Source organism: Suricata suricatta, chromosome 1, assembly GCF_006229205.1.
Source record: "Suricata suricatta isolate VVHF042 chromosome 1, meerkat_22Aug2017_6uvM2_HiC, whole genome shotgun sequence".
Taxonomy (NCBI): Eukaryota; Metazoa; Chordata; class Mammalia; order Carnivora; family Herpestidae; genus Suricata; species Suricata suricatta.
The window spans coordinates 162,911,876-162,933,576 of NC_043700.1; the positions used below are offsets into that span (position 1 = coordinate 162,911,876).

Consider the following 21,701-nt stretch of genomic DNA (forward strand, 5'->3'; position numbering starts at 1 on the left):
AACCTCCACACTGTTTTCCAGAGCGGCTGCACCAGTTTACATTGCCACCAACAGTGTAGGAGGGTGCCCATCTCTCCACACCCTCTCCAACAACTGTAGTCTTTTGCTTTGTTCATTTTAGCCACTCTGACTGGCGTGAGGTGGTACAAAGAGATTTATTTTAAAGAATTCATGCACGTGATTGTAGAGGCTGATGGAAGCTGGAGACTTAGGATAGCTGAAGTATAGTTAAGTGTGAGTCTGCCATCCTGTGAACCAGGAGAGCCAGTCACGGTCTGATTACAGTCTCAAGCTTGCTACCCTTGGCGAGGGATAGCTGATATCACTTCTTGTGTGAAGGTAAAAGAACTGATGTCCCAGCTTGCAGGCAGTCAGGAAGGAGGAATTCCCTCTTATTTGGGAGAGGGTCAGCCTTTTGTTCTCTTTAGACCTCCAATTGCTTGGCTCAGGTCCATTCACCTTAGGGAGAGCAATCTGCTTTAGTCAATGTTAAATTTATCCAAAAACACCTTCATAGAAACTCTCAGAATAATATTTGATGTAATATCAGGCACTTTGTGGCCCAGTCAAGTTTACAGATAAAAAAATGAAGCATCACAGGTTACATTTTGTATTTTGTGCGTGTGTGTCTGGTTATTTTGGATTTATGTTGGATAGTGTGAATTATGTAGTGCAGGAAATTTGGATTCTGTTATATTCCTTCAAAGAATGTTAATTCTTTTGGTTTAGCAGGCAATTAATTTGCCTGAACCCAGGTTCTAAACTCTTTAGAGTGTCTCCTGTGATGGGATCTTTACTCAGTTCTTTTATTCTTAGCTGGCTCTACAAGTTGTTCCATTCATATGTGGTTCAGGGGATTTGGGCTAAGTTTACTGGCAGAATTTGAAACTCTCCTTCTGTGGCTCTCTGTCTTCTAGGATACTCTCTTCTCTTACTTTTGAGTTATTTCTAACTCTGTTTATTTCCAGTTGTTTCTAACTCTGTGTTCCAGTCCAGCGGTATATTTGAAATATAATAGTTCATTTACCTCATTTTCTTGCAAGCTAATTGACTTTTCTTATATTTTTCAAGGTTTATTATAATGAGTAGAAGCATATTTCTTTTTTCTTTTTTAAAGATTTTATTTTTATTAATCTCTACACCCAGTGTGGGGCTTGAACTCACAACCCTGAGATCAAGAATCACATACTGTATGGACTGAGCCAGTCAGGTGCCCCTAGAAACATATTTCTACTTTATAATTGGTTATAGTTTCTTTTGTTGACTGCTTTCTTGATGTTTTTTGGGAAATTTTGAATATGGTAGAAATATAATGTGTAACTACTAAATATAAATAATGCCTTTTGCCTTGGATTTATATATAGTTTTCTAACAGGCATTGGGAAGTGGAGAATAACTCCTTAACCTTTGACTCTTTCATTTTCAGTAAGCATTTGCCTTTTAATACCTGACATTCTTTTACTCTTTATTATATGTAGATTAGTATTGAAAGTGGAGCTGAATAATAATACGGGTTTTTCTATAATTCTTTTTTTCTCACCTGATGCAATTATTGTCTGGCCTTTCTTTTTTTCAGTTTTCTTGAGAAATAATTGACACTCCGGGGCTCCTGGGTGGCTCAGTTGGTTAAGTTTCCGACTTAGGCTCAGGTCACGACCTTGCATTTCGTTCCGCTCCACGTTGGGCTCTGGGCTGACAGAAAGCCTGGAGCCTGCTTTGGATTCTGTGTCTCCCTCTCTTTCTGCCCTTCCCCTGCTCGCACTCTGTCTGTCTCTCTCTCACAAAAATGAATATACATTAAAAAACTTTTTAAAAAATTGACATCTATAAGCTGTGTAAGTTTGAGGTACACAGCATGAAGGTTTGACTTATATATGCTGTGAAATGATTACCACAGTAGGTTTAGTTAACGTCCATGATCTCATATAGATAAAGTAAAAAGAGAAAAAAAAATTTTTTTTCTGTGTTGAGAACTTGTAGATCTACCCTCTTAACGAGTCCTATGTATCAAATAACAGTGTTCATTATATTTGTCATGTTGTATATTTCATCCTTAGGACTTACTTAGAAGTAGAAGTTTGTACCTTTTTAAAAAAAAGTTTATTTTGAGAGAGAGGTGGTAGGGGAGGAGCAGAGACAGGGAAAGAGAGAACTCCCTTCAGGGAGGCTCCGCACTGTCCGTGTGGAGCCTGCTGCGGGGCTCAGACATGGGCTGTGAGCCGAAATCTAGAGCCAGCTGCCACCAGGGCGCCCCAGAAGTTCGTGCATTTTGACCACCTCCCTCCATTTGTACCTCCCTTTACCCCCTGCCTCTGGTAACCACAAGTCTGATCTCTTTTTCTGAGTTTGGTATTTTTTTTGCTTGTTTTAGAGTCCACATATAGGTGAGATCATACAGTGTTTGTCTTTCTCTGACTTAACTTCACTTAGCATAATGCCTTCAGGGTTCATCCATGTTGTTGCTAATAGTAGGATTTCCTCTTTTTTTTTTATGTGTATCACAACTTTATGCTTTCCTACTTTGATGGTCACTTTGGTTGTTTCCATGTCTTGACTATTATAAATAATGCTTCTGTGAACAGGGGGGTGCAGATATCTTTCGAGTTAGTGTTTTTGTTTCCTTTGGATATATTTCCATGAGTAGAATTGCTGGGTCAGATGGTAGTTTTTAAACAAGAATTTTTGAGGAAGCTCCGTACTGTGTTTGATAGTGGCTGTCCTGTTACAGTCCCGCCAGCAGCGCACAAGGGCTCCGTTTTCTCCACATCCTTGCCAGCTTGTGTTCTCTCTTGTCTTTTTGATGGTGGGTTTGGCTTATTCTTTAGCCTAATTAGGGCATTAATGACATTTTGGGCCGTGTAATTCTTCGTTGTGGAGGACTGTCTTGTGCATTGTAGCGTGTTTAGAAGCATCCCTGGTCTACCCAGTAGATGCCAGTAACCCCTCCCTCCTGCCCCCAGTTATGACAAGCAAAAATGTCTCCTTGGGGCAAAATTACTGAGCTTAAGTCTAATGAGAAAAAAACCAACTAATTTATGTAGACTTCTGCGTTCTAATTTTATTGTGATGTTTGCAGGTAAATAGTTCTTGTAAAGAAGAGGACTCTAAACAGAAGCAACCAAACAAGAAAAAGAGGATCATCTATGATTCAGGTAATATTTCCTTGGGGGACCTTAAAGTTTTAAAATTATTGTATACCCCTTAGAACAGTGTTTTCCGTACTGATGTTCTGAGACACACAGCTCTCTCTGTTGTTCTCAGAGGTCCTGTGAGAAGACTCTGTGCTCAGATAAATTGAGAGCACTTTTATTGTACTGCAGAACTTACCACACCCAAAATATGTTAATGTGTTCAATATATTTGTTTTGAGGGGTATACAGTATGTATAGCATGTTTCAACTTACTTTCAAGATGGCATATTTATTTGTTAAGTTTATTTATAAAATTTGTTTATTTATTTTGAGAGAGGCAGAGAGAGAATCGCATGCCACAAGAATTTGACAATGCAGGGCTTGATGAGGCTTTGAACTTAAAAACTGTGAGATCATGACCTGAGCTGAAATCAAGAGTCAGACATTCAACCAACTGAGCCACTCAGGCACCCCTGACATAGTTACTTTTTAAAATATTCATACTAATTTCTCTTGTAGCTGGGCTTCTTGGAGATTGAATTTGAAAAAGTGCCTTAAAATATTGCTGTGGAAACAGTGATCTAAATTTTAATTTTTGTGCTTTTGATCTGGTCCTTTTTTGTTGCATTTAAAATGGAACAATCACAATATAAAATATTTGGATATACTGTACTTTTAAGATGGGGAATGTGTATTGTTATGTATGCCTTTTACGATCTGTTATGACCTGTTAAAAGAATGATAGAATTCAGAAAGTTTTAGGTATTGTTTTTGTGAAGAAGATCCATTTGGTGTGAATTCTTAAAATTAAAAATGCAGCCTCTGAGGAAGCATGCATAGATTGTCAGGTTTTGACAGTGATAGCAAAGATTTTGACTCAGTTCTAAAAGTACTTGGGTGTTTATTGTGGTTCTTTTACTGCTATATACAGTAAGGAATTTGAAATAAATACACATCCCATTCCCTAGGAGTTTCCATTTTTTGGGAAATTGAAAATTTAATTATTGGATACAGTTTAGTATGAAACAGGATTTATAAATGCATGGTGCAGAGGAAAGAAAGGATAGTAAAGTTTATGGAACTTCTATTTTTGTACCACTTTGTCTTGATTTGTATTTAGGTGTCCTGCGTGATTAGGTTGTGGTAGACTAATGGCTCCCAAAGATGTCCATGCGCAAATCCTAGAACCTGTGAATATGTTAGGTTACATGGCAAAAGGGACACTAAAGTTGTAGGTGGCGGTAAGGTTGATAATCAGATGCCCTTAAAATAGGGAGATGATCCTGGATTATCTGGGGATGGGCCCAATGTATTCACAAGGAAGAGCAAGACAGAAGTAGAGAGAGATATTGACCATGGAAAATAGAGCCAACCAGAAAGATGGCAGCATGAGAAGGGTCGTACCTGATGTTGCTGGCTTTGGAGATGGAGGAGGGGAGCCATAAGCTAAGGAATGTTAGCAGTCATAGAAACTGGAAGAGACAGGGAAATGGCTGAAATAGGATTATTTTCCTAGAGTATCCAGAAAAGGATCATAGCCCTGCTGGCACTTTGATGTTAGTCCCGTGAGACCCATATGCTGTTTTTAACCTTTACAACTATAAGATAATATATTTATGATGTTTTAAGCCACTAAATTTGTGGTGATTTGTTATAGTAACAATAGAAAAGTAAGACCAAGGCTTAACGCTGTGTAGAAATAACCTGTAAGAATTCACAAAAGGGATTTGCCTCAAAATGGGCCTAGAGGAATTGGTTAATAATAATCACTTTAAGAACACACTATTTTATTTTTTCTCTTGAGAGTTTTGTTTCATTTGCTTCTCATGTACAGATTCAGAATCCGAGGAGACAGTGCAGGTAAAAAATGCCAAAAAGCAACCAGAGAAACCTAAACCTGGTAAAATTCTACGCCAGGATCCTGTCACATACATTTCAGAAACAGGTAAGTGTACGGAGTCTGTTTATTGTTTCAGGAGTAGTGTGTGTTACATTCTTGAGCTTCTCCTTGGTGTCTGGAGGGACCTCCCTCACTTTGAATTGGATTTCTTCTGCCTTTTTTGCTTTGTTGATTTATATTTATCAGGGAAAGGCTGTAGTCATCTTTGGCATTTACTGTGGGTTAAGGACCATTGTAAGGGATAGTTAAAGGGAAATTGGCCTTGGAATTTTTTAGGTATTCTATATTGAATAAGTTGAAGCTCTACGTTGAATCCTATGTGTAAATATTATTGGTGTATTTTAAAGCTTTAAGTTTTTTTACCTTGTATGCTAAAGTCAAAATAATCTAAGTATTTAACGGTTATTTTTTACTTAAGTATTTTTACTTTGCATGCTAAAGTGAAAATAATCTAACGGTTATTCATATTTGTGATTTGTGATCTAACACAGATGTGACCTGAATTCTTTGTATTTTCTTGTGACAGTAAAGATTTTATTAGCATTAGCTTTTTAATAGATGATTGTACTTAAATTTATTTGATCTGTTTTGAGTGGTCAAAAAGCATGAGACATTTATAAATAATTGTACACTAATCTTAACATGCTAAAATGGTTGTTTCATTGATAGTATTCCTTTATGGTGAGGAACTCTGAATTGTCACCTGAGGAGAAAAACTCAGCTGTGTTTGTTGTAAAGTCATTTTCTTAAATAGCTGTGAAGTTTTTCTTTTCTTTCTTTTTTCTTTTTCTTTTTTTTTGAGAGAAAGAGAGAGGGCGCAAATGAACGAGGGACAGAGAGAGAGAGACAGAGAGAAGCAGGGCTCACCCAACTAGGGCTTGAACCCATGAACTGTGAGATCATGATCTAAGCTGCACCCTACTTGTGGCATTGTTAAGTCGTAGAAGAGACTAGCAGGAATAAAAGGTTAGATGTATTAATGTTCAAATTCAGAGCCTGTTGAATTGCTTCCTAACAGAAATACTTGAAGGAGCCATGAGAGCGTCTTACAGGTTACTGATTTGTTCATATTGAAGAAAACCTCTGAAACCATCACTCTGCTACTTGAATTGCTCGTGAAGTGAATCCACATAGTTTGAAGAGACAGAGCAAAAGCCACACAATTATTTTGGCACAGCATTTACAATTTATATTCAACAGACATTTACTGAGTGTTTTTTACATCCCAGAAACTAGGTGCCGGGGGTACAAAAGATGACCAGACTCCCAGGTACTGTAGTAGTCTCTTGAGATGGCGATAAACAGAGGGCTCGAAGCGTAAGGTGATCTGGTCCTTGAAGGACGAACAGGCAGGTGGAGGGAGGAGTGTGTCAGCTTAGGAGACGGGGTTATTTAAGGCACAGCATCCAGCACAAGGCTTGGTATGTTTGTAGGGCACAGAAGAGACTGCCCACATGAAGGAGGAATGGGAGATAGGATTAGGGAGACCTTGAAACTAGGCAGATGAATTTAGACTTAACATAGCAGGGAAAAGGGAACCATTAAAGTTTTTGAAGAGAGTTGTGGAATGATGAGGATAGTATTTAAGAGTGATTGCTAGAGGGGTGCCTGGTTGACTCAGTGGGTATAGCGTGCAACTCTTGATCTTGGGGTTGTGAGTTCGAATCCCATGTTGAGGGTAGAGATTACTTAAAAACAAAATATTAAAGGGCCGCCTGGGTAGCTCAGTTGGTTGAGTGTCTGACTCTCGATGTCAGCTCAGGTCTTGATCTCAGGGTCGTGAGTTCAAGCCCTGCATTGAGCTCCACACTGGGCATGAAGCCTATTTAAAAAAAAAAGAAAGAGTGATTGCTAGATTGCTAGTGTTCAGGGTGGGATGGAGAGTATAGAAACCATAATTAGGGAAGTTCAAGGCATTCCCTAGGGGTGAAGCAATGAGAGACTTAAAAAATTAGCAATAGTAAGGAGGGAACTGATTTATAAACATTTTTGAGAAATGAGTTACAGATTAGCTTTTTGGATTATCTGTGGTGGTATTATTAGGATAATTGGAGAGTTGATGTCATTAGCATGCTAATTGTTGTTGCTTAAAAAATTTTTTTTGGTGTCCCAACATGGGGCTTGAACTCACAACCCCAAGGTCAAGAGTCACGTGCTCTATCTACTGAACCAGCCGGGTGCATCCCCCCCTTTTTCAATAACAGCTTTATTGAAATATATAGTTTACCTCTATGATTTTAATGTTGTTGTTGGAGTTTGCAGATAAAGGTCAAGGTTTTTGAAAATATGAGTAACAATAAAACTTTATTTGAAAGTTTGCTCAGTAAGTAGGGAATGAAACAGGAAAGAAAGTCCTTGTGTTGTAGAAGGAACCTGAGCCTGGAAGGTCAGAGCCCTGCCTTAGGGGTCCATCGTTGGTTCCCATCTAACAGCTGTTTGAGTCGGTCTCACTATTTATAAAGCAGAGACACTATTTGAATAGGCTTGTTGGTGACATTTATGGGGATTATGATAGGGAAGGGCCAGACCCAGTGCCTAAAGCATATAAAAATAAGGATGAGCTTCCTACAGGTTCTTGGAGACACTTATTTGATTAAGTTATTCAAATGATCAAAATCAATGTAGATAATACGAATGTATTTTCTGTGAACTTTTTGGTGAGCTGTTGTTTCTTCATTATGTCAGAGGCCAACTGACTCTAACCTTTTTGTTCTATTGCTAAATATCTGCTTAGGCACATTGTGCAAATGCACTCTTCTATTAAGAGATTCCCCTCTGAGATCTGGCCACCTTTGTGAAGTTTTGAATATGTGGGAGGGATACTAGAAACGTATGGTGATAGGTTTATTATGTAACCACAGGTGGTGTGATCAAGCTTTCCAGTGACACCCTGGAAACGTCAAGGTTAGTGTGCAGACAGCCGTGGCCTTCAACTGTGGGTCAGTTGGCTATCCTTATCTTGTGCTTTTAGGTACACAGAAGGGTCAGACAATAAGCTCTGATCACAGATTTTCTTTAACAAGGGATCATTTATTTCAGGCCAGGTATTTTCAAATGTTATTTTCTGAAGAGATATCCAGCACTTTGAAATTTTTATGAACATCATTGTGTTTCATTTTGCTGGTGGCATGTATGTGTGAAAGTGAACATTGTCCCCTTATTTCAGCTGAAAATTTTGGGGTGTGATGAACCCATTGAATAGAATGCTCAGTATCAATTCCATGTATTTTGTTTTTTCTTAGAATTAAGATACAGGAAAAAGCTAGTTCTTTTCTTGCCTGTTTTATCTTCTCATACATTTTTATTCCTTGAAATGACAGGTGTTTGGGAAGAAAATAAGCCTTTTTTCTTCCCTCCAGAAGAGAATGAACTGTTAAAAAGTCCATAATAAAATCAGAAATATGATGAGTTTTAAGAAAAGTGCAGGTTCTTGAAATTAATAAAATAATTGGAAAATTCATCACCTTAAACTATTTTTTTATTATTCTTTGCTTTTTTAAAAGTTAAAATTATGGTTCAGTACCAGGTCATGAATAGATATTCATTCACATTATAAATGTAAATATTTATATTACCAGTATAAGATTAAATAGAATATCTGTGGTAATAATAGTTTAAAAATAGAAATTTTAACCTAAAATTGTATTGTTTATTTGGAGATTGGAACTTCTTGTGGAAAAGGAATAATATGACAATGATTTAGTTTTAAAAACCTGTGAGTAACAAAAGAAACAATTTTTGCTTCATTATTCCATATTTTATCTTTTATAAACCAATTTTTGTTTGGTATTTTTCTTGTAGTATAGCATTTGTAGTATTGAAGAGCACAAACTCTTGAGTCAGATGGTCTGGGATAACCTTCACTTATCTTCCCTGGGTCTTAGTTTCCTCATTTGGAGGAAGGGGCTGTTATTAGTACGGCCGAGGCCTTTGTGATGATCAGATGAGATCATGCTTGAAAAGCACTTAAAACAGGGTTGGGCATATAGTAAGTGCTCCATAAGTATTAACTGTTATTCTTCTGTTTGAACTTTATTATATCCCTCATCTGCCTTTAAAGACGATGCTAAAAACATTTTGTTTTTGCTTAAGTACTTAGGACTTTCTGTTGATTATGTAACTGTGCTTCAGAAACTCAGAAATGATATCTGACCCACTTAATGTTGTGGATGCGCACTGTCTGTATGGGAACTACTACTTGTAGCTGTGGAGCACTTGAAACGCGACTAGCCCAACTGACCGCGTTGTAAGTGTATGTACGGATTTGAAGACAGTACAAGAACAAGCCATTATCTTATTAACAATTTTTTAGTATTGATCACACATTGAAATGATAATATGGATATATTGGGTTGAATACAATATATCATTAAATTTAATTTCACTTATTTTTCACTTCTTAAAATGTGGTTATTTGAGTTAAATAAAATATATTCAAGTTAATTTCACTTGTTTCTTTTAACTTTTTTTAACATGGCTATGAGAAATATATAGCTCAGATTTTATTCTGGTTGCACAGAATAAAACATTCTCATTATAAACAATGAGAAAACATTTAGGAAATAACCTTAATTTAGAAAATAGTCTACTTCGTTTGTGTATACTATTATATATTTCTTTAGGCTATATTGTTATACAGATCTTTAGGCTTATCATCTAGCTCCATGACATATTTTTCATCATCATTTTGATTTAAATCTGCCATCTATTGATTTTTAAAGTAATTTGATTACATTAATCTCCCAAATTACAGGAAAAAGGAAAAAAATGGCTTATAAATACCTTCATAGCTAACCACTGGCTCTAGTAAAATGTTCTTGTAAGTTGGTAAAAACCCAAATACTTGTTGTACTGGGTAAATATATTTACTTTTAGCTGTTTAATGAAGTGAGAGACCTTGAGTTTTGTTTGGCAAAGATGACCTTTTATTATGCAGTTTCATCAGGAGCTGCTGTTTGGCTGAAAATGATGCGGGGGTTTTCCTGTCTTGAAAGTTGTTTATGACTGGTAATTTTAATTGAGCACATAATTCCAGAGACAGTGCTCTTGAAGTTATAATTATTTTGGGGATGTTAAGTGGGGAAAAATTTTGGAATGTGGTGTTCTCCAGTTCACTGTGTAATCTTGGCGACCTCTGACTTGGGAAAATAGTAGCAGAAAATATTGCTGAAGATGTGTGTGCATAACATTCTCTTTTGCTGATTTTTAGAGACATAACAGTTTTGTTTACCAGACAAATGGGAATAGATTATGTATAGGATAGAGAATTTTTCTTCGATGTTTTCAGGGAAACCAGAGTGATTATGACCAAAAATTTCCTTGAAATGAGAGGAAACTAAGAATTAAGAACTGTGTACTACATTTCTTTGATTATACTTGTTCAAAAATCAGTGTGCACTAAGACTCTATGAAGAAAGTAAATTTATAATTTCAGAGGATGAGTAAAGGATTTAGATTATTACTTTAAATTATCTGAGTAAAACATTAACACAGTCTCACTGAAAGAGAAGTAAACAATTCAGATGAAAATGTTTCATTTCCTCATCTATCTCTTTTGTCTTATATAGCTATGTAAATAAAAATATATACACACACCCACGTGTACATATATACACACTTGTATTTATTTGAGTGGCATTTTATAATAAAATTCTGTAGCTTGCGTTTTCATAACTTACTGTCTTTGACTCCCTCCTTTCCTCCTTCCCTTCCTTCCTTCCTGCCTTCCTCCGTGTCCCCCTCCTTGTCCCTCGGTGTCTCAATGCAGAAGTTCCTATCTCAGTCTTTTAAACTTGTACATGGAATGTAATAGTACGCATTTACTTTTTCTCATCCTTTTATTTTGGATGTTGGATTATTGATGTGTGAACATACTTGTTAGTGCTTCATTGTAATGTAATACACTTAACTGACAATAAATGAATCATTCACAATGAGGAATATGATCACTGAAGAGAGAGGAGTTTTTCTTGAGGTCCATTTTAAGAATGTAGTTTACCTGCCTGTATTATGAAGAACACACAGGGCTTCCAACTTCTGTTTCTGGGCACAGGGCTCTTAGGGCCATTCCCACCACACCCCTACCAGCAGCATTTTTAGTTTCCTTTTGACTTTTATTAATCTTATGGACAAAAACATCACTGATAATGTACTTTTTTGAACATATGCTACTCTCAAGTTCGGTCTTTTCCAGCTTTCAGGTCCAGAAAAGGAGACTTTACGTTTACCCATATTACATTTCTTTCTGAAATAAACTCTTACGTTTTAACCTTATTAGATTCCAGGCTTTTGTATTCTGATTCAGTCATTTATTTAACAGTATTTAGCAATAATTTACTTATTCAACAAATATCATGTGTTCACTGTATGTGCATAATAGTGTACTGGATAATCTATGAAATAGATAAAAGAATAAAATATAGTCTTCAAGGGCATAGAGTTCATTGGGGAGATAAGTCTTTTATGTGAAAATTATATAAGGAAAAAGTTAACAGTGGTAAAAACGTCTCCTAAGGATTCTCAGACATGGATGGGGTAACTTCTAGTATGGATGTCTAGGAAACATCTCCTTGAGGAGAGAGAAATTTGAGATAAATGTGGAAGGTTTTAGGAGCATTTGACATGGAGATTTAGGTATTATGTATACCAGAAAGAATAGTGTGGAAGCTTGGAAACCAATAGTGCTGTTTCATATGCATTATTCATTATGTTCAAACTTATAGAAAGAGAAATTTAAAAATTTAACTTACAGACTTTTACAGATTTACAGTGGTATACCAATGTGGTAGTTCATATTTCCTTGATTACAGTATCTTGTACATAGGAGTTTCTTACTTTATTTGAAACACACTGTGTCCAGAGGGCAAGGCAGGAAGTATTCTACCAGAATGATAAAATAGACTTTATCTTACTTACTAGTATAGATTTTTTTCAAAACACTTTTATTGATCTCATGAAATAACATTATTCATTATATGGCTTATATTTTGTATTCACCTCATTTGATCTTCAAATCTACCTAATATGAGGGATGACTTAGTTTTTGGAAGCAATTTTCAATCTACAGTTGCACAGAGTTTCACTGTGGAAGGATGTAGTAGTTCTTTGCATGTCCCTCATCTACTTGTTTTTTCATATTATGATTTCATACCTTCTACAAATTTGTTAAGCATATCTTTATACTTCTTTCTGAATCATTGGTAAAATCACTTATTTTTTAAAGTTTATTTATTTTGAGAGAGAAGAGACGTGAGTTGGGGAGAGGCAGAGAGAGGGAGAGAGTGAATGAGTCCTAAGCAGGCTATGCACTGCCAGTGCAGGGCCCCATGTGGGGCTTGAAATCATAAAACTGTGAGATCAGGACCTGAGCTGAAACCATCAGATGCTTAACTGAGCCACCCAGGCACCCCCTAAAATTGTTTAGTTTTAAGAGACCTTTTCCAAAATTGACATGATCTGTTATCAGCACCTTGGTTATAGCATTTCTATTTGTCATGAATTACTATGGATCTTAATAACCATTGTTACTTATCTTGTATTTTTTCATCTTGCCGTAAATCAGTGCTTCTCAGTCAAGGGCCATTTGCCTCCCAGGGACCTATGGCAGTATCTGGAGGTACTTTTGGTCATCACCACTGGCAGGTGCTATAGTGTCAAGTTCATAGAGGCCAGAGATGCTACTACACATTGTATAGTGTGCAGGAGAGCCTTCTCCAAAAGGATTATTTGGCTCATAATGTTAATAATGTAGATGTTGGAAACGCTGCTTTACCCAGTCAGAAGAAAATTTGGTAAATGTTTTGAACTCCAGATATCCCCTGTTTCTAGGTTCATTTCATCTGCTAGTCCTGTAACTTAATAGAATAAATAAGCACTTAGGTCAGCATATAGTTTATTACTGCTGATCTCTGTCTTCTGTTGAATATTCCTTTTGTCCTCCTCTTGATATTATTGCACAGAATTGTCACCAGACCTTTCCTCTTCTATAGTTCTGTGGTTGAGAATGTGCCTTTTTCTTTTTGGCAATTTGGATTCCATTTCTTGTCTTTAATCTTTAGCAGTTTCTTCCATTTTATAGATATTTCAAAGCTCATTAATACTGCTTTGGCAATTTTATTTACAGATTCACATTAATGGAAACATCTTTATAAGAGCTGGATGCTTTCTCAGAATCTTTTTGCCTACTAGTTCTTTAGTCCTCTTTTGGTAGTGCATGTATATTATGAGACTTGAAAAGAATTAAGTGGCATATGGAGCACTAGAGTATCTGGAATGATTATTGAGGTTCTGAAGCATCTTTGAAAATGAACAGATTGGGGGTGCCTGGGTGGCTTCGCCCATTTGGCAGCCGACTCCTGGTTGCAGCTCATGATCTTGTTCATGGGTTCGAGCCCCATGTCAGGCTCTGCGCTGATAGCATGGAGCTTGCTTGGAATTATCTCTCTCTCTTCTCTCTCTCTCTCTCTCTCTCTCTCTCTCTCTCTGTGTCTCTCTTCCCCCATCTCTCTCTTCTCTATCTGCCCCTCCCCTGCTCGTGTGTGCTTACCCTCGCTTGCTCGCGGTCTCTCTGTCTCAAAAATAAACAAACATTAAAAAAAAATGAACAGACTGTTGTCCTTGTAACTTATATTTTGCTATCAGATACTTGTGAAACCATGAGAGACACAGGATTGCATTTCAGAAATGCCAAGGAAGTAGGGTTATATTAGGAAAATATAACAGAATACTAATGAAATAATATACAAGTGATTTATACTTGGCATTAATACTGAGACAGCATTGTTACCTCATCCCACACGTGGGGAAGTGGAATCGGGACGGAAGTGGGGGATTGTATTGCCGAGCCACTCCCTTTCCTCTTTGTGGTCAGTCAGGTTTCCTTGTATTACATGTCTCCTACCTGAGAACTGTAAGGTGTCCCTGTGTCCTGCTGTCCAAGCCTCCTTCCACCCACTTTTCTTTTTCTGTGAGATCCAGTGGCAGTAGGAGAGTAAGTGGCAAAATATTCCACTTTCTCCTCCTGTGTTTTCTTAGTGACTGAAACCAGCTGTGACTTTCCATGGACTGTTTTTCCTGTTCTGGTAGGGACGCGGCGCTACGTGGTGGATAACATCACGGCGCTAGCCAGTACATTTTTTCTTATTTATCATTACTCACCTTACTACACCTCACAAATTATAAGATGGGTTTGTTTAAAAAATAATAAAACTCTGATCCTAAGAGGATTTATTGGTAATGAATCAATCAGTGCTCTCTTAATTTCTTGATTAAAGATGAGCAGTTGCAGAGGTTTTATTTAATTACACTGAAGTACAGAATGTCTGATTCACCACATAAATGGTACAGAGACGGTATGTTTGGTTTCTCTTCTATCCATTTAACAAATATCGAAGACTTGGCACGTATATGAACATTTCTCCACTTCCAAAACCAAAATGACAGTTTGGGTTTTTGACTCAAGGAAAGTATTGAAAAGGAACTTGGTAGAAAAATGCTCTAAAAACTCAGATTCCTTTTTTAGTTTTTGACTAGTTGTTGCTAAGTAAATTATTTTTAATCTCTGTAACCAGATCTCTCTAGCATGATCTCCATTAATTTGGTTTCTGTGTATTCCAGACTGAAGGAAAGAAAATCAGAATCCCCAAGTCTCAGCAGGATGAGCTCCATAATTAAATATTTTTCCTTCTTGGCTTATAAATAGGGTTCTCGGTGGACCTGCACATAATTGTCTTTCTCTTTTTTGTTGTCCTTTCTAGATAAGTGAATATATCCAACTCAGAGTGGCCAGCAAGCTTCCCTCCCAGGCAGCTCCTCTGCTCTGTGTTGGATAATGCTCGTTTACTTGGTGATTGTTACCACATTTGACGTTAGGTTGTACATAAATAAAAATAACTGGTGTTCTTATAAGGAGACAGATATCCTGGAGGGAGATTCTGACTGTTCAATTGCCCATGATTTTCAGCTAGGTCTAAGAAATTGGTCTTAGATCTCTTTATCATTATTGAATTATATGTTTCTGGGGAGAAAGAGAACACAGTTTGCCTTTGGCTTCTGACAACCCAGGAACAAATTTAGGCTTATTAAAAAATAAGAACAAATGTTAAAAAGAAACAACAATGACTTTATTTGGAATGTTTCATTTCTGTACACTGTGTAGGATTGTAAAATATTTATTTTATGTGAGGATGGTCATGGCAACATCTGTTAAAATGACTGTCTTCTGCAAGCAGTTAATGGCATTGTTCTCATCTTTGGCCTCTTTTGCCTTCATTTTCTATAATGTATTGGGATAGCCTTTGAAATATGAAAGGCTAAAGGGTTTTTTTTTTTGAGATTTTTTTTCTGTTTATTTATTTTTTAACATATGCAATTATTTTCCATCATTTACACTACAGAAGTTACGATTACACTCCAAACAGAAAAGCAAAGTAAAAAATCAAAACCCCCACTTCTATTTCATGTAATTAGACTTATACAGAAATTAGAAGGTTATGTAACAACTAGTTAATCACCTAATTTCACAGCTATCTGAAGTGGCGAGTGTTATATAGCAGATTATCTATGATACATTCAAGATACATGATACAATTTATTACTTGCCCATAAGCTACAACACAGCCTGCTTAATACCTTTCCTTAAATTCCACCTCTATACTCCAGTATACTTGAGGTGGCTAAAGGGGTTTTAAGACAACTGGGTCAGAAGTCCGAGTCCAAAGACAGTAGCACCGCTGCCTCTGCAGGTTTTCTGCCTTTATCAAGACAGGATGACAGAATGCTTTCAGGTGTTGCCTGTTTATAGAACACCATGTTTATTTTTCTATATTCTCCTTAATGATCCTCTGTATTTATAGGAAATACCTCTATGCTTAGAATCATGAGTTTATTTTTTTGGTGTTAGCTTTTCCCATAACTGTAAGGAATATTACTGGGAAGTGATAAATCACAGAGTACTAAGTAAGTGTCAAGTCAGGCAAGCCTGTCTTTTTTTCTCTTTTCATGCCTGTATTTCACTAGAATTGCTTCTACTTTCCAAGGGGCCTGGAGAGCTATTTATTTTGTGGTTAGCACAGAAAAAGGGGCCTTGTATGCAATTTTAGCTAGTATGATATAAAATACTTGAAATTTTATGCAGAACACTTCTAGTTGTTTATTTTTTATTTTTATTTATTTATTTTTTAGTTTAGAGAGAGAGAGTGAGGGAGAGGGGCAGAGGGAAAGAGAGAACAGGAGAGAGAGACTCTTAAACAGTCTTCGGAGCTCAACATGGGGCTCTGTCCCGCAATCCTGGGATCATGACCCTAGGCAAAATCAAGGGTCAGATACTCAACTGACTGAGCTACTCAGGAGGCCCCCATATATTTTTTTAAAAAATCTATGTGTAATTATATTTTTATTCAGAAATTATGAAAATGTTTAAAAAATTATGTCTGTGTTTGGGTATAGTACATTTTGGATCTATAGCTTGAAGACATTTGTTTTACTGAAGACTAAATTCTTAGAAGTGGCATTACTGGGTCCAGTTAATGGGTATACATATGTAAGAACTCACAATATGGTGAGACCGCCCCCGTAGATTTTAAACAGTTTACTACCATTGCTTGTTATGTATGTGAAAGCTCTATTTCCTTATACCCTTGCCAACAGTCTTTTTAATGTGATAATCTTAGAAATTTTTGATCTCACTAAATTGCATGTTAGCCTGTTAGCTATAAATATTTCTGAGATTGCTGGAGAAAGGGTTAAACTAGGGATTGCAAATATCTACAATACCATTGTTTCCTTTACTGAGGCTATACCAGATAGCAGTGATTGATCTAGCCTGAAGTGAGTTCTTGAAGACACATACAACATTTTAGATAGTGCGGAAGTTCTTGAGCAATTAGGGAAGAACTGTAACAGAAGAAAAGTGATAGACTTGATCCATTTAGTTCTGGGATTTTCTGTTATGCTGCTTATAAGTAAGCATGGCTGGGTGTAGTGGAAGTGGAATTTTACTGCTTTTGGCATTTTTAAAGAGGGGAGGGAAAGCTAGTAGAGGACTCTGATTTTGCAGACAGTGTAGTTTTGTGTTTTCTTCTTTAAGGTAATCCCTTGTGCCCAGAAATACACCTGTTGAGCTTACAGTAAACCAAGGGAAAATTATAAAATTTAATAAGCTTTCTGATGAAATTAGAAACCTTATCTTATATACACTGGAATATGGTTTTAGTTTTGCGCTTATTCACTAAGGGAAATGTATTGGTTGTCTATACTTAGCAAGTTCCAGTGTTGTGGTTATCCTTTTAAATTAAAGCCAGGATATCAGCTTCATCAGGATATGAGTGTTGGTCTTGTTTTGAATCTTCTTTTAAGGGCACTTTGCATAAATTTTTTTGACTGCTAGATAGAATAGTGTTTTGATTACTACTGGTTTGGTTATGCTACAGCTTAACTGAGTCTAGAGTTTATTTTTTTATTTATTAATTTAAAAAATGTTTTGTTTTTGAGAGAGAGTGAGCAGGGGAGGGTCAGAGAGAGAGGGAGACACAGAATTCAAAGACAGGCTCCAGGCTCGGAGCTAGTTGTCAGCACAGAGCCTGATGCGGGGCTCAAACTCATGAACTGGGAGATCATGACCTGAGCTGAAGTTGGCCGCTTAAACGACTGAGCCACCCAGGCGTTTTGAGTCTAGGGTTTAAACTAAACCAGCTATACATTATAAAATATTATTTGGGTTTATGTAATATAGTAATTCATTATGTTGTTATCTTAGAGAAAAAGAAAAGAGTTTCAAATTACATTCTTAGTGGTTATTAGGACTATTATGGGTGATTTTTGTGGCTGTTGTACTTAAGTGGAATGTTGATAATGATACCTTTCCTTTGCAAAGTGATCTGAATCAGACCCCTTTACCCACACCTGGCAGAGGCACAGAAGGACTGATTGTCAGGTAGGGAGAACAGATATACGAGTGACTGAACCTGGTCAGCTGGCTGACTCTTGTTAACAGTGGTTAGACGGAAATCTATATAAAGCCTCGTATGTGCTTAGAAAGGTTTACAAATGGGAATTTTAAGCTTGAAGATAAATTGACTAGAGTTGAGGACAAATAAAACAAGTATGTTTTAATTAAAATCCTTTGCTCATGGGTTAGAACCTGCTTATTGTACAAAACCTAGGTTATTGTAAGCAAAATGGAATTTGTTAAGCCATTGTCATAGGAATGAACCTTAACACCTTAGTTTAAATACATCAGATTAGCAAACTGATCAAGGGTAAGATTGGCCCCCATCTTGATCAAGTGCCCACTGCTGGTGGTGGCGAGGAGTATGGAGTCATCTCATAAATTATCCATGATTATTGCAGGCCGTTGGAGGGCAGTATGAAATGTAAATTCTTTGGAAATTTGTAGCGAACAATTCATTTGTAGTGAATTTGCTTTAAGTGGTGGGTTACTTTTTTTTTTTTCTAATGTCTATATTTTGAGAGTGAGACCATGTGAATGGAGGAGGGACAGAAGGAGAGGGAGACAACAGAATCTTAAGTAGGTGGCCCTGAGCTGTCAGCACAGAGCCTGATGTGAGGCTCAAACCGTGAGATGACCTGAGCTGAAGTTGGGATGCTTAACTGACTGGGCCACCCAGGTACCCCTATAGTTTCATTTTAGTATAAATATAATAATTAGAGAGTGGGGCACCTGGGTGGCTCAGTTGGTTAAGCATCTGACTCTTGATCTCAGCTCAGGTCATGATCTCATCATTGTAAGATTGGGCCCTGTGTTGGGCTTTGTGCCGACTGTGCAGAGCCTCTTTGGGATTCTCTCTGTCCCTCTGTCTCTCTGCCCATTCTCTGCTTGTGGGCATGCGTGTGTTCTCACTGTTTCTCTCTCTCAAAATAAATAATAAAAACTTTAAAAAATAATTAGAAAGCAAGACCAAGTCCTTTTTGATTCTTAACGTATCGTAGGTACTTTCCTTTTTGAGATGGCAACCATGTAGGAATAGCACAGTGCATGGCAAATGCTCTTGGTTGAAGCTCAAGTTGAACTCAAGTTGAGTACTTGAGAGGAAGTGACTCACTCATTTGTGGTCTTGCACATCAAATGTATAAAGTGAACTCTCCCACTCCCGCAGTGACCTGGTCTTTACCGTTGCCTTTTAGATTTTTTGGTTGGATTTCTTTTATTAAAAATGGCCAGTGAAAAGAGCTTTTTATCTTCTGAATCACCAAACTAAAACAAAACATTGTTTAGGCTCTTTTGAGGTACATTGTTGTATCTAAGGATTAGAAAGATTAGAAAGAAAGACTTTTAAACCAGATGTTTAATGGGAACTTTTTAAAAGAAAGAAAACGTAACCAAAAAAAAGTATTTAAAGTCTTATGTGAATGGTTAGGTATTGCTAGACGGTCCACCTTCAGTGTAGAGGTAGCTGACGACTTCTTATTCCCTCTGCAAATAACACCTGGTTCAAGGCCTCAGCATTTCTTCTGGAACAACAGTAGCTTCCAAAATGGTCTTCCTGCATTCACTTTCCCCCCTTGATGGTGTGTTCTCCAAAGGATAGGACTGATGACTCAGTATGCTGAAAATTCTCCTGTGGACTCTCATTCTGAAATAGAACCTAACATTCTTTCCATTATCCTGAAAGTCCCGCCCTCTCTCACCAAAACTCCAGTCCCAGTGACTGTCAGGCTCACTCACTGTAAGGCTTTTGCTCTTGAGTTTTCATTGTCTGAGATGTCTTCATTTCAGGGCTCTGTTTGACCATATCTGAAGGAGCCCCCCACCCCCCATTGCTCTTGAATACTTTCATCCTGTTTTACTTTTTCTTTATAGGAATTATAATTTGACAGCATATATTTGTTTACTTGTATATCTGTTTCCTCTTCTAGACTCCCAGCTCCATGAGGGCAGGGATTTTGTCTTTTTTATTCACTGCTGCATCCTCAGTGCCAGCACATAATGGATGCTCTGTAAATATTTGTTGAAAACACGAGTAAACAAGTATATTTGTATCCTCTGGGTGGTAACTGGTGAAAATGGTTTATTACATATATGGTACTGGTAAATGTAAGGATGACTATTTAATTCAGGAGATAAGAAACAAATCATTAGCATTTCATAGCTCTAGTATACTTTTTATAAAGCTGGTGGAAGTGGTTGCTTTATATAATTAGAATTGATGTTTTATTAAATAGTGTTTGGTTATATTCCATTTAAGATGAAGAAGATGACTTTGTGTGTAAGAAGGCAGTCTCTAAATCAAAAGAGAATGGAAGATCTACAAATAGTTATCTTGGAGCATCAAATAAGAAAAAGAATGAAGAAAACACTAAGACCAAGAATAAGCCTTTATCACCAATAAAACTTACCCCCACATCAGTGCTTGATTATTTTGGAACTGGAAGTATCCAACGATCAGATAAGAAGATGGTAGCAAGCAAAAGAAAAGAGGTGAGTGTTCTGCATTCAAGCAAGAATGTCAGGATTTGTACCCGTTTTTTGTTATTAGTAAAAGAAATTTGGATGTTATAAATTGGTCAGCATATTTTCTTAATGAAAATAATTTTTCCTGTGATTATGGGTAAAATATACTGCCATCATTTTAGAGGATGAGGCAATTAAGACATTACACATTTATTTTTTTATATTTGGAAGTGGGAAAAGATCGTTTAAATATAGGAATAAATTGAAAGTCTTAGAATTTAAATAAATACTCAGAATGCAGACTTGAGGCATCTGGATTGCTCAGTTGGTTAAGCTTCCAACTCTGGATCTTGGCTCAGGTCATAGTCTCATGCTTTGTGAAATCAAGCCCCTCGTTGGGCTCTCTGCTCTCTGCCTGCTTGGGACTCTCTCTCTCTCTGTCTCTCTCTCTCCTTGCCCCTTCCCTGCTCAGTCTCTCTATTTTTCTCACTCTCTCTTTCTTGCTCTCTCTTTCTCTCTCTCTCTCTCAAAAATAAATAAACATTAACAACAACAACAACAACAACAACAAAAAGAGAATGCAAGCTCACTTTGCCATTGACTTCAGCCAGACAGAATTGGAAAGCAAGTTTGTTCCCAAATGAGGTCATAAGTATATAACTTAGAAACATCAAAAGTTATACTTTTGATATTTCTACTTTGGCTGGTGTTGGAATCATTTTCTTCTGGACATTTAGGAAACATACACATAAATAATAGTGAAAGTAGTCTCCTTAGTTAAGGCCTGCCAAATGGGGTGTGTGTGTGTGTGTTGATTGCCTTAGTCCGTCTCTATAGGACAAATGTAACCATTCACACACACTGGTTTGCCAATGTTCTGGACTATTTCTGAAGCCAAGATTAGTCTACAGATTTTTTGGGGTTACTTCTTTTTTGAACATTACAGTAGAATTAAGTGAGAACCATCTGTCTGTAGGATATTTGCTCATTAGGAAATTGCCCATGGCCAGGGAATAGCCATGAATGTAATCTTCTGGCTGGTGTGCATTGAGACTGTTTTATAACTGATAAACCTATTGCTCATTTGTGTATTTAATTAGCTACAATCGAGGAAAAGTACTTTGTCTTTAACTTAAGGTTTATGTGATCTTGCTTGATTTTCTTTGAAATATAGCCTTCCCAAAATGTGGATGATTCCAGATTAAATGATGAAGCCATCGCCAAGCAGTTGCAGCTTGATGAGGATGCAGAGGTATTGACG

The 21,701-nt window shown here is 37.0% G+C and overlaps 1 protein-coding gene across 4 annotated transcripts in view; it reads left to right on the top strand.

The window, feature by feature from the left end:
• RFC1 (replication factor C subunit 1) overlaps nt 1-21,701 on the top strand; it is an 83,414-nt gene that overhangs the window by 24,066 nt on the left and 37,647 nt on the right. For 3 of the 4 annotated variants that reach the window (XM_029947267.1, XM_029947245.1, XM_029947252.1), the window contains exons 3-6: nt 3,077-3,152; nt 4,966-5,076; nt 20,235-20,467; nt 21,615-21,692. In XM_029947267.1, coding sequence (XP_029803127.1) covers nt 3,077-3,152; nt 4,966-5,076; nt 20,235-20,467; nt 21,615-21,692 — 498 coding nt within the window. The remainder of the gene's footprint in view (nt 1-3,076; nt 3,153-4,965; nt 5,077-20,234; nt 20,468-21,614; nt 21,693-21,701) is intronic. The other variant, XM_029947260.1, reaches the window with a different exon arrangement.